This window comes from Erythranthe guttata, chromosome 3, assembly GCF_056151865.1.
Source record: "Erythranthe guttata isolate IM_541 chromosome 3, IM_541, whole genome shotgun sequence".
Lineage (NCBI taxonomy): Eukaryota > Viridiplantae > Streptophyta > Magnoliopsida > Lamiales > Phrymaceae > Erythranthe > Erythranthe guttata.
The window spans coordinates 6917461-6930472 of record NC_142535.1 but is presented as its reverse complement, the minus strand read 5'-3'; the positions used below and the strand labels follow the sequence as shown (position 1 = coordinate 6930472).

The 13012-nt window shown below is 29.8% G+C and overlaps 1 protein-coding gene and 1 long non-coding RNA gene across 2 annotated transcripts; one reads left to right on the top strand and one right to left on the bottom strand.

The window, feature by feature from the left end:
* The first annotated feature begins 55 nt into the window (after window positions 1-55).
* LOC148771671 (uncharacterized) lies at window positions 56-917 on the top strand. Its single transcript, XR_016030507.1, has 2 exons — window positions 56-160; window positions 745-917. It is a non-coding gene; the product is annotated as an uncharacterized LOC148771671 (long non-coding RNA).
* Window positions 918-12231: 11314 nt separating this feature from the next.
* On the bottom strand, window positions 12232-12600 carry LOC148771670 (uncharacterized). Its single transcript, XM_088815170.1, has one exon. It carries the CDS (start codon window positions 12598-12600, stop codon window positions 12232-12234), a length of 369 nt encoding a protein of 122 aa, XP_088671296.1.
* Between the last annotated feature and the right edge of the window lie 412 nt (window positions 12601-13012).

Below are 13012 nucleotides of genomic sequence, written 5' to 3'. Positions count from 1 at the left end.
GGACCATATCATCGTAAATGGAATAGATTTGGGGCCCGACTTTTGCCAAGTTGTCATTCAATATCCGGTAAACAAAGATGCAAGATTAGTTTTACCCTATAATCATATTCAAACCATTGAAAATGCTATCGGAGTACCAGTTGCTTGGCCCATATCATTGGTATGTCTATTTGATCCTTAACATCTTAAACTTGTTTTTATATCTACATTATCGTCTTTTGTTGATGCTTAATATTAACTTATTGGGAGATATAGATTGAACTTGTTATCTCTGTTAGTTAATGTTTGTTGGTAAATATTTTAGTTTTGCTTTACTTACATAATATTGATACTTAAATGGACCAAATTCATGAATATTTTTTATATGCTCTTGAATTCAACCATGAACAGTACAATGAAATATAACTACCACTAGATCAGTTTTTTCAATTTACAATTTTGAATTTTTAAGTACATTGATGGTGACCTTAAAAAATAGGAATATAATTGTCGGCAAGAGTTTGATTTCATGCAGAGTGAATGGTTCTCTTTACATAGACAATTGATTTAATTTTTTTTTTTAAATCTATTTTATTTATTGGTTTTCTTTTCATAGGTTTAGTTGATTTGGTAGTCTTTTTATTATTCTACTCTTTTCTCTTTACGGATGGTGAATGAATTTGTTGATATATGTAGTAAATTTGTCTGAATGATGATAATATTTTACTATTTCTTTATAATTAATATATATTTGTGTACATGCAGGTCGCTTTGGATGATGAATTTCATTATTAATAAAATCAAGGCGATGGGGGTTGAATCATAATTTGAGTTCGTAGTGTAGTGCGAGCATATAATGATTTGGTAACACGATGTTTTTCATCTTTTTTTTTTCAAATAACTTAGGACGCTGAATTTTATTCAAGATTTCGTCTTCACTATTGTTTTGCTAGAGAATTTCCCTCATCTTTGAATATTTTTATTCTTTGGAGATTGATTATACTAAAACTTTGCCTTCATTGTTGAAACTTTTGAATGTTAATTTTTTATTTGTTATATGCACGTTTAATTTCTATGCATTTTTAAAGTGTATTTATAGTATGATTTAAATTGTGCATATGGATTTGAAATTTAGTTTGAATACTATCATATGATATTCCAAAAATTAGTTACGACATTTGATTTTACCCATTTAATAAGAATTTTGAGCATCCTGTAATATTTATTGGAATAATTTTAAATATTGTAAAATTTATTCAATTTAAAAACAATCGTGCCGATAAGATTTTAAGAGGATATTAAAAAATGTCCTTATAAGTATATTAAGAGACAGTTATAAATGTGGTATTAATAACTTTTGGAGACACATATAAATATCTCTTCTCTATAATAAGTGTCCCAACACAATTTATTTGTTACACGTATTATATATTTAGGAGACATATATTTGTGTCTCAAAAATAGTCTATTTGGACATATATAAGTGTCTCGAAAGGAATTTGTTTTAAGGGCATAAGTAAGTGTCCCATGGGCTATTGCGACACACAACTACGCGACACATAGTTTTTTTACCCCTAAAACTATAAGTGCCTCAATATGGTATATTTTGGGACGTTTATTTGTGTCCTTATAAGCATATTTTGTTGTAGTGGAACCACAATAAATTATTGAATAAAATCTACCATTATATTTTTTATGAAGGAAATAACGCTAACTAATGTTTAATTAATATTTCTTAGTTTTTATTTGATAAAAGTAGTAATTAAATTCGTATTTGTCTAAATATTTTATTTTTTACAAATCTATACTTAGTGATTACAATGAAATTGAACCAACAATCAAATTCAACAAAAATACGAAAAGAAAAACCTTTTATGAAAACTTGTTGTAAAGTTAAATGACATGCACAATCATAATTAATATAAAAGTTCAAATACACATTTACGAATTAACCAAAAAAATAATAAACTATGTTCAAAACTCTATTTATTAAATGTACCAAAAAAACATTCTAGTGACTCCAAACATAAAATACGTTATCAAACTAAGAGAAACAAATATCAATAACGAGTTATAAAATGTAGTTAACTACTATTTTGTTAATTGACAACTATGAAATATTAATTAAAAAATAATTACTAAAAAAATGTTTATTTCATTCATCAAATAAAATCGTCCAACTCATTAGCAACATCACCTAATTCATTTTTAATGTATTTATTTTTATACTTTAAATGCCAACTCATTCAACCAACCATCACATTACATGTTATAGCAGGTCATAGGACCAAAATTCCCAACTTTTATAACTTACGGGACTAAAATTCTGATTTTGAAATATGGTGGACTAAAACTCCCAACTAGTAAAATTTACAGGACTAAAAAACTCATTTTGCCTAAAAATATTTGGGGGCCCTAAATTTTCGTAAAAATTCAGAGCCCCTAGGCGACCGCCTACTTTGCTTCCCCTCAAAACCGGCCCTTATTAATGTGGTGATGACCTGCCATCCGAGCGCACCCTTCATGGCAAAGGTCGATTGCAAAGACAAACGTAATTAGCATTATCCTATTCTCTATTTTCTCATGAATCACACGAGTCATGAGTTGACTCACTCTCTTTCTTCAACTGAGTTGTACATAACTACCAAGACTATTGGCCTCGCTCTGAGTCATGAATCCTCTTCCATAGATCACTCTTACATATCAAAGAAAGACCGAATCAGAGATGGAGCGCAAAATTAGTAATTAAAAAATAACACTAACTATGGAGATTCTTCGACCGGTCGTTATATCGCCATTTTTTCATTTAATTTAGGTCTTTTTAGCCTTTCATCCGAAATTCTTATATCACCATTATATCTAATATGGAGACTTAATTTTAGTCTCCACCGTGGTCAATCCCATATCACCATATATTCAAATTCTAATTTTTTTTGTGAAAGAATTTTCATCTCCTACCGGTCCACCATTTTCCTATTTTTTCCACCAAATCATATTTTTCCTACCAAATATAGAGGTGAAAATACGATTTGGTTTAATTAACACCATTTTATTAAGTAACATATAAAATGACGGTTTTAACTAATTGCACCTGATTACGAACTTATTAGCATGGACACTTTACAAATAAGCCCATCAATGGGTACTTATTCATAAAGAGGTCCAGACAATAAACTCTTTGACAAAAAAGTCCACAAATTGTCCAGAGGTTTGTAAAAGACTAAAATAGCCCCTCGTATTTTAATATGCTGCAATTTCATCCTTTAATTTAATATAACCTCAATTTGACTCCAAATTTCACAAATTATTCAATTTTGACCCAAAACTGATTTTTATAGACAATTTCGTCTGCCACCGTCGTTGACTTTTTTTTAGGGGATTTTTCGCCACCAGTTTCCGGCGTTGACCGGCTAACTTTTTTGTTTTTTTTTTTTCTTTTAACATCTTTCTCTCCCCCGTTTAAACAGCAATATTGTTGTGGTTGACAGTAATATTAACTATATTACTTTTAAACACAGTAAAATTAATTATATTACAGTTTAACACTATATCAATCTCTAGCACAATAATATTAACACAATAAAACTCATTATTATTGTGTAATAGGGTAACATTAATATGTTGTCGTTCAACAAAGGTAAACATAATAAAAAAGCCAAAAGAATTAATATTACTATGATTGACAGTAATATTACAATAACAACAGTAATATTACCGTCAATCACAGTAATATTATTGTGTATACAGTAATATTACAATAATAGACAGTAATATTATTGCGTTACTCCGTGAATAACTCAAACAAAACAAAAAAACCAAAAAATAATAATATAGATGCGGTTGACAATAATATTATTGTGTTTACAGTTATTTTACTGTCAACGACAGTAATATAATTACGTTGACTTGTAAACAAATCAAGTTAAATTAAAAAAATAACAAAAAAAATAATAATAATATTGTCATTGACTCTAATTGTACATACAACGTCAACACAATTACGTTAATGTACTGTCATATAATTACGTTAATTTACTGTCATTGACAGTATAATTACCGTTAATGACAGCACAATTACGGTCAACGTTTAGCGGCGGGCGTAAAAAAAAAAACACTAAAAAAAGTCAACGTCGGAGACCGGCGGCAAAAAAATAATTTTAGAAAAAAAAAGAAGTTTTTGAAAAAAAAAATTCAAAATTAGATTTTTGTGGTCAAAATTGATTAAAGTGGGGTTACAATTAAGAATTGGGTGTAAAAGGTTGGGGGTAGTTTTGTCATATACATGAATTTTTCCTTTATCTATAATAAATATTAAATAGATGAGCTTATTGACGAAAGAGATATAACATCTAAACCTAGAATAATAAAGATGGTTGGTTAGGAACTTATGCACAAATATCCCTATTAACATATTTATTGTAAATGTATTGGTGTTAATTACTAAATTAGGTTTTAAAATATGAATACATTTGTTATTATTAATTAAAAAATATTAATTCTAATAACATAAAATATGCTTATTTTTAATTTGTTTGTATATTTTTTTGTTATCAATGCTGATTAGTTCATTTCTTTACTTAACTAATAGTCTAATACGCTAATTGCTATTAATAAAATATAATAAGCATCAATAGATTGATTAGTGAAACACACTTTAATTGATGAAATACAGGACGAGATATTTTAATTGCAAAAATACTTTTAAAATTGAAAACATAATTTTTAAATTACATAGTTAAAAAAATTTATTACTTAACATTGGATCTATAATTAATATTCATGAAATAAAATTACAGTTAACATTAGATTATTAATTTTGGGGCATATAATGTGAAATGCCATGGGAGACCAAACAAAATCCCATTTTCTATAAATAGTGTAATGGTGAAATATTATTATTTTAATATTTGGTGAAACCCATTGGAGACCAAAAACACAATTTTTCACCAAACATGGTGGAAGGGTAAAGTAGTGTGGGTGGGAGATAAACTCATGGATTTGGTGAAAAAATGGTGAAATCGGTTGGAGATGCTCTAATTAGGGTTGTATGGGATTTATATGTAATTAGGTTTTTCTTTTTTTAATAAAATATCCTCTTTTGTAAAAGAAAAAAATTAATTCAATTATCTTTCAAAATCATTAAAAATTGGAATTTCAAAAATTAAAATAAATTTTAAATTATTCAATAAAGGAAAAGTTTCATTCACCTATAACATGAAATTAACAACAATATTTTTATTAAAAATATAATCTTCGAAAAATAATTAGAATATACGACATTATTATTGAAAACTAAAATCGGAGCAAAAACCGAATTTCCTTTCGGTCTCTAGTTTTTATATGTTTTTTTATCAAATATTAGTACTATTTCATTTAACTAATTCCAACACGTATGTACGATGATACATTTGAGGTAAAGTTATATTTTTACAATTGTTAACCTAAGTATAATTCAAAAGACGAAAAACGAACAACACGTAAAGTACAATAGAATTTTTATTTATTTTATGTGTTGTTCGACACGGACTCTTTCACACAGTACGTATTGATTAACACGAAGTTTTAATTTTTTTTATTTATTCCATAGCAACTGATTTGTGTAATATAAAAAAAATTACTGATTAGGAACGGGGACGAGGCTCTGGACAACCCTAGGTTGCTGATAGAGACACGTACGTGCAGGCTGGCGATATGAAGCGATACGATATTCATTAAGCTAAGTAAAGTCCAAATGCATCCATTGAGTAATGGAATTCACTAAACAGTTCTTTATCTATACTATCTATAAAAGTGTGAATGTTATGGAGGTTTCTTCCCTTTATGTAGGTACAAAAATACCCTTTTACATATGTAAGATTCAAAGGTTACATGTACAAAAATACCATTTTCTTTATCATTATTTGTTTATAGTTGTTTTATTTTATATTTTCATGTTTATTGTTATGTTCATTAGTAAAGTTGCTTTTGAATCTGAACCACCATTGACTTTAATATACGTTAATTAGGAGCAATATTTCCTTCTTTGAGAAAACAAAGTAACTGTAGTACTCAGTTCTTCATAATATTACAATTTTTTTTCTTCTTTAATTTGACTTCATTCTTCCTATCAAAGCTAATTGATCATGACAATTTCAGGGATGAGGAATGTAGGTACGAATCAAGTTAGTATTATTGATCACGTTTAATATAAATATACGATTATTTGTTTTGACATGTGATCTTTTGTGACATTTCAACAAATAGGATGAGCCATGTTCTTTTTTTTTTAACTTATAAATAGCAGTAACAAATTGACTTTTGGAACTTTAAATTTTTTTTGCTACCAACATGAATTTGTACATGCTTGCAACACCAATGGGTTATTAATTTGACACAATGAACAATACGAAAATACATGAAAATAATCTATCTATACTATATATAAAAGTGTGAATGGTAGGTGGTTTCTTCCATTTTATGTATGGACAAAAATACCCCGTAAAATAATTAAAACTTCAAGGTTAATTAAGTAAAATATGTAGTAATTAAATTGTTCATTAATGCATGTTAAATACAATAATTAATAATATCTGATTCATTGAAAATTGCAACCACAACAACTTAAATATATCGGTAGTCGTTGGTTGAACCAACATTCGATTTGTGAAATTGCATTTTAGAATCATAATCAAACTCTTAACTTGGGTTGGTTAATGATCTTGTATTATTTAATTGTGAACCCCGGTCGATTCTGACTCGTGAATCGTTGGTTCACGACAATAATCAAGTCTCCATTTAAATTTTCATTTATGCTTAATGTTTCATTAATAGTCATTTGTCATTTGTACTAAAAATATAATCAAACTCTTAACCTTAATGATTGGTTAATGGTCTTGTACTTTTGAATTGTGAACTCCAGTCGATTATGAGTCATGAACCGTGGGTTCACGACAATGATCATGTCTCCATCCAAATTTTCATTTATGTTAAATTTTTCATTTGTTCTAAAAATAAGAAAAATATAATAAACATTCACGAGTAAATGAGACAAATCGAAATGAAAGTAATCACAAGATCGAAAAGATTCTAATTAAAAAGAACAAAAAAATCACTACAAATATGATATTCAAGACGATGATAAATAATTATTGGAATAACCTAAGAAGAAATAGATATTATAACATAAATATGATAGTTTATGTATATCAATATTAAATAAAATCACATTCTACTATTTCAATATATTTTAATATATACATAAATTAATAGAGACGTGCAACACGCGTCACACCTTTCTAGTAACAATAAATATTTGCATTGATGAATGGTATGATTTAAATGATAATAAATCAAATTATTTTAATATTAAATTTGTTGTTTTTATTGTGTTAAAGTTTTGTAAAGTCCACTTACTATTGAAGATTAAATATAAGCATGTTAATCATATAACTTTTGTAGTTTGGTTGTAGATTATATATATATATATATATATATATATATATATATATATTTGTTGCTAATATTATACAATGTCTCGTAAATACGTGTACATTATTTAATATATTAATATTTTAATAAAATATTAAAAATTCTTACGATTTACGATTCGCAATTTTGACAAAATGATTTTCGATCCGATTTACGATTTGGTAACCATGCATGTATCTACTCACGTAATACCCTAACTTGACATTTATGTAGCACTATTGTTGGTTTTCTTTTATTATACCTTACAAAATTTTATTTTCATCAATGCGAGGTGTGGATGATTTGGATGTATGGGGGGTTTCTAATATCGGTTTCTTTGAAAAATTTATGGTGGTTCTTGGTTGACCTTGTAGGTACCACATCGTTGTAGGTGACCGTATTTTTTTGGTCCGTATGAATTACCATTTATAACTACTGCCAACAATTATTATCAAATTTTTCAAAGTTTCACTGGGTGCCTTCTTCTGTTTGTGGAAGTACTCCTCGACCGGGAATTTGGCTATTTCGCATCTACGGCCATGTTTTCATGTTTTGCTATGGGTGTTCTTTCTTTGATTAATATTACCCCATCGAAATGAATTACGGCTTACTCGACTCAGCATTATCTTTGGGTACACTTGTAAATGCAGGACACTAGGATCAGACAAGGAAAGACCTAATGCGTTTAAGGTTTTAATGAGACTTATTAGGCAGAACGTGACAAGAGAATGAGTGAGGCTGAGTTGAGGAGGAGAGAGGCAGATATGGGAAGCAGAGACGCGAAGCTGATGAGGAGAGAGTCGGAGCTGAGAAGGAGTATAAATATTTGCATTGAACCTAATATATACTATATATAAAAGTGTGAATGCTAGGTGGTTTCTTCAATTTTATATATGGACAAAACTGCCCCATAAAATAATTAAAAAACTTCAAGGTCAATTAAGTAAAATATGTAATAATTAAATAGTTCATTAATGCAAGTTAAATACAATAATTAATAATATCTGATTGATTGAAAAATTGTAACCTCAACAGCTTAAATTTGTCGGTAATCGTTGGTTGAACCAACACTCGATTTGTGAAATTGCATTTTAGAATCATAATCAATCTCTTAACATTGGATGGTTAATGGTCTTGTATTTTTGAATTGTAAACCCCGGTCGATTCTGACTCGTTAACCGTTGGTTCACGACAATAATCATGTCTCCATTCATTTTTTCATTTATGTTTAATTTTTCATTAATATTCATTTGTCCTTTGTACTGAAAAAAAAAAAAATTTAATCAAACTCTTAACCTTAAGGATTGGTTAATAGTCTTGTACTTTTGAATTGTGAACCCCAGTCGATTCTGACTCGTGAACCGTGGGTTCACGACAAAGATCATGTCTCCTTCCAATTTTTCATTTATGTTTAATTTTTCATTAATATTTATTTGTCATTTGTTCTAAAAATAAAAAATATATAATTAACAATCAAGAGTAAATGAAACAACTCGAAATGAAAGTAATCGCAACATCGAAGTGGTTATAATTAAAAAGAACAAAAACATCACAACAAATATGATATTCAAGACGATGATAAATAATTACTGGAATAACCTAAGAAGAAATAGATATCGTAACATAAATATGATAGTTTATGTATATCAATATTAAATAAAATCACATTCTACTATTTCAACATATTTTAATATATACATAAATTAATAGAGACGTGCAACGCACGACGCACGTCACACTTTTCTAGTGTTAATAAAATGTTTGATTACTTTATATCAAAAGAGTAATGGGTTAAAATAGTTATTTTTATTAAATAAAAATAAAATAATATCTTATTACACTAACATTTAAAAATGCACGGTAAAGAAAAATTATAACTATATGTTTGTCTATTTTAATTTATTGAAGTCAAAGGGCTAATTATCGATTTTAATAGTAGAAATATATTGAATTTAAAATGTTGAATCTTGTTTTGTGTTGCAACATGTGACTCTTAAATTGGCAATACATTAACAAACTTTTTATTTAAATTCAACATCAATTATGTTCAATTCTGATTAATCTTCCTTCTCACAATACCAAAATATGATATATCACTGGTCAATAAATAATTAAAAATTGCAGCTGATAATAGTAATGAAATATGTGAGATAAAGAAACAATAGTGACAACGAACAACTGATTGCAGAGTTGATCATTCGGACCATTCAATTCACAGATGTAGATTTCAGACCTATGAATGGGATATTGCCAAAACTCATACAGAAAAAAAGAAGTGAGTACGTCAGACAAAAGAAAAGCAACTTGGATAAAAACAAGTGATTTCATAATTAAAAAAAGGGGAAAGTACAGTTTGCACCCCTAAACTATAGGGTTTGTCGCAAACACCTCCCTGAACTACAAAACGTAACAAAATGACCCATAACTTTAACAGTCAAACTTTAGATTTTTGCCACCGTTAATAATAGTGAGTATTTACATATTAACCCTCATTATGTTATGCTGTAATCTGACGTGGCATCATCACCGTGGATAATCATTTCCCTCTCAATAGAAACCAGACCCCTCTTTTTTCTTTCTTTTTTTCTCTTTTTCTTTTTCGAGAAAACCAAATCCCTCTTTTGAAAAAACTTGCCTAAAAATTGGAATTCACGCTGCAATCCAATAATCAAAAAATATCAAAACCGCTCAAGTCTTTATTAAACTCATTTGCAATATTTTTTCTTGGATCATACTTAGCGTGTCTTCTTTCCCGATTTCTGTGATAGGTATGATGGATCTTCCGCTATGTTTTTTCTGTGTTTAAAAATTTCATGTGGCGTTTATGCATTCGTGATGATGATTTCTCTATTTTCTGTTTGTGGGTTTCAAAAATATATCTACATTGCATTTGATTCTTTAATTATCAATGCGATTTTTTTGTTTTTATGTTTTTTGGTTTGTTGGTTGAGTAATTTCATGGAAGACCCAGTTGATGTTATTACATCTAATTCGTTCTCTTGGTTATCCAATTATTTATTTGTTTTTTAATTTTTTCCATGTTCTTTTGGCAGAACTTGTTGAGAAGTGCTTCAAATGAGGGGTAAACATGTCCAAATAAATGCAAGTAATAGTTTAAGATGTGAAAAAGAAACAGTCAACCCGCCACATCAGCAACAACTAACGGAATGGAAACGGAGGGGTCATTTTGTTACGTTTTGTAGTTCAGGGAGGTGTTTGCGACCAACCCCATGATTCAGGAGTGCAAACTGTACTTTTCCCTTAAAAAAATAATTAATACCAAAAGAAGATGGTTAAATATAAATTAAAGTTGCGATGATGAGAAACACTTGAAGAATTCAAGTCATGAAAGAAAACAATTAAAACTATAAAGACAAAAAAGATATTAAATTTACAAATATTATAAAATTGCTAACATACATTTTTTTTTTGAATATTAATTAATACATATTCTATTATATATATATATATATAATATCCAAAATACCCCTATTTACTATTACTGAAAATCAAAAATAATAATTGGGGAGATATGCAAATCCCGCAAGCCTAAAGATTCGTAGATATCTCTTCCATAATTAACGTCTAAGAATCTCGCTTCCACTACTTTCCCAGAAAATCCATCATGCCACTTCACCTTCACCGCCGAGACACCCCACCCACCGGTTGTCATGGATTTTCACCTTTACAATCACAAAGAAAAAAATTTGCTCTACGCAATGGTAATAACTGGAAAGGGCGAAATTCACTCTGCGCAATAGTGAATTTAATAACTGAAAAGGGCGAAATCGACTCTGCATAGATTTAATAACTGGAAAGAGGATGAAATCCACTCTAATCAATAGTTGATTTGACTTCGCCTTTATCGGCCACGACTCCGATGTGGGCGAGAATTAGATTAATAAGTATTGTGAATGGGAAGACTTTTAAAGCCATCATCAACCACTAAACAGAGGCTCTGACGCTTTGGCGATCCAAATCTTTTGCTATCAAGGGAATGAGCGGCAGTGAATAGGAGTGAGAAGTCAGAACATTATAGAAACCTTATTATTTTGTTTATTAATTATAGACATTAAATATTTACCTTAAAATTGAAAAAACGAAAATTGGACGTCATTGCACTGCACATGTCTAATGGTTTTTTTTTTTTTTTTTTTTTCAAATTTTCCCTATATACATTGAAAAAAGTTAAAATGTCTCAATATATAATTTATAAATTTTAAATATATATATAAAATATTATTTTGTTAAAAATGTGTCCAGCACATTGTAAAAACAAGTACATAGTAAAATTAATACTACACGTGCAACACACGTGCACCTGGCTGGTGAAATAAAATGTACAAAATTACCCCAATTCCCTGAAACTAAGAAATAAACTTTGGGAATGAATCCCATTGATTTCTCTGAGATTTCATTTGATGACACTCGGACGAAATATATTATAAAAAAATTACAATAAATAAATGCAGGATAAAACAAAGAGTCTTACACGAAAAGAATAAACAGTCCAAATAATTTGTTTATTTATTTTTTTATTGTTTTTATGTTTACGTATTTATATCCAGGCCTACACTTACGAGCTGGAGAACAAGGTTTCGCGCCTGGAAGAAGAGAATGAAAGGCTCAAGAGACAACATGTACGTTTCGCTTACGATATTCAACGTATCGGAATCTTTGTTAATTTTTGGTAACTTAGTGTCATTGCATATCTTTTTGCATGGTAAATTCGTGTATGTTTGGTTGGGAGGAGTTTAATTGTGCGATTTTTTTTTTTGACGGGAAAAATATAATTATATTAGGCACTCATGGCCAGAAACGAAGGAGGGTCACACCCTTCAAAGAATCCAAATTCTGAAGCGAAGCAATATATTGAGCTAGTTTATTGGCATCACGCCTTACAAAGGAAAATAAAATAGAAGAGAAGAGACAAGAGAGAGCTAAAACCGCCTCAATAATAGCGCCGAATGAAGTAAGTGAAGAACCTCGGCCATTAAGCGCATCGATCACTGGGACACAATCACCCTCAATAATAATGTCAGGCCATCCGAAGCTTAACGCCATGAGAATAGCTTGCAAAACAGCCCGAGCTTCCCCCTCGGCAGGTAACACTCGGCCAAGGTGCCGAAAATTCTGCCACCACACACTTTGACCTTGTGAATCTTTAGCAACCATAGATGTGTAATAGTGATCATTACCTCGCGGAAAAGCTGCGTCAACATTAACTTTAATCACCCTTATTGGTGGTGGAGACCACAAGATGGCCTAGGGCCGCTAGTCGACGACGCTGCGATTCAAACGAGCTTCATGATATGATTCCATGTACGTGCTACTCCATCCTACAATTTCCCCAAGTGCCCGATATTCATCACCATGCAACAACTTATTCCGACGATCCCAAATGCTCCAAAGAACCACTGCAGCCAGGTGAAACTATCTGCGGAAAACTCTCGGGCCAATCTTCTCACCCAGATCCAAACGAAGGGGTTCATGTCGCTAGTGGATAGAGAAATTGGTAAATGTTCCCACACTTGCCTAACTCCATGACAGTGAAAGAAAATATGCGTCAAAGAATCGGATTCTATGC

Bases quoted from the DNA above. Each gene is read 5' to 3' on its own strand.
- LOC148771670 (XM_088815170.1), bottom strand. From the start codon at position 12,600: ATGGTTGCTAAAGATTCACAAGGTCAAAGTGTGTGGTGGCAGAATTTT.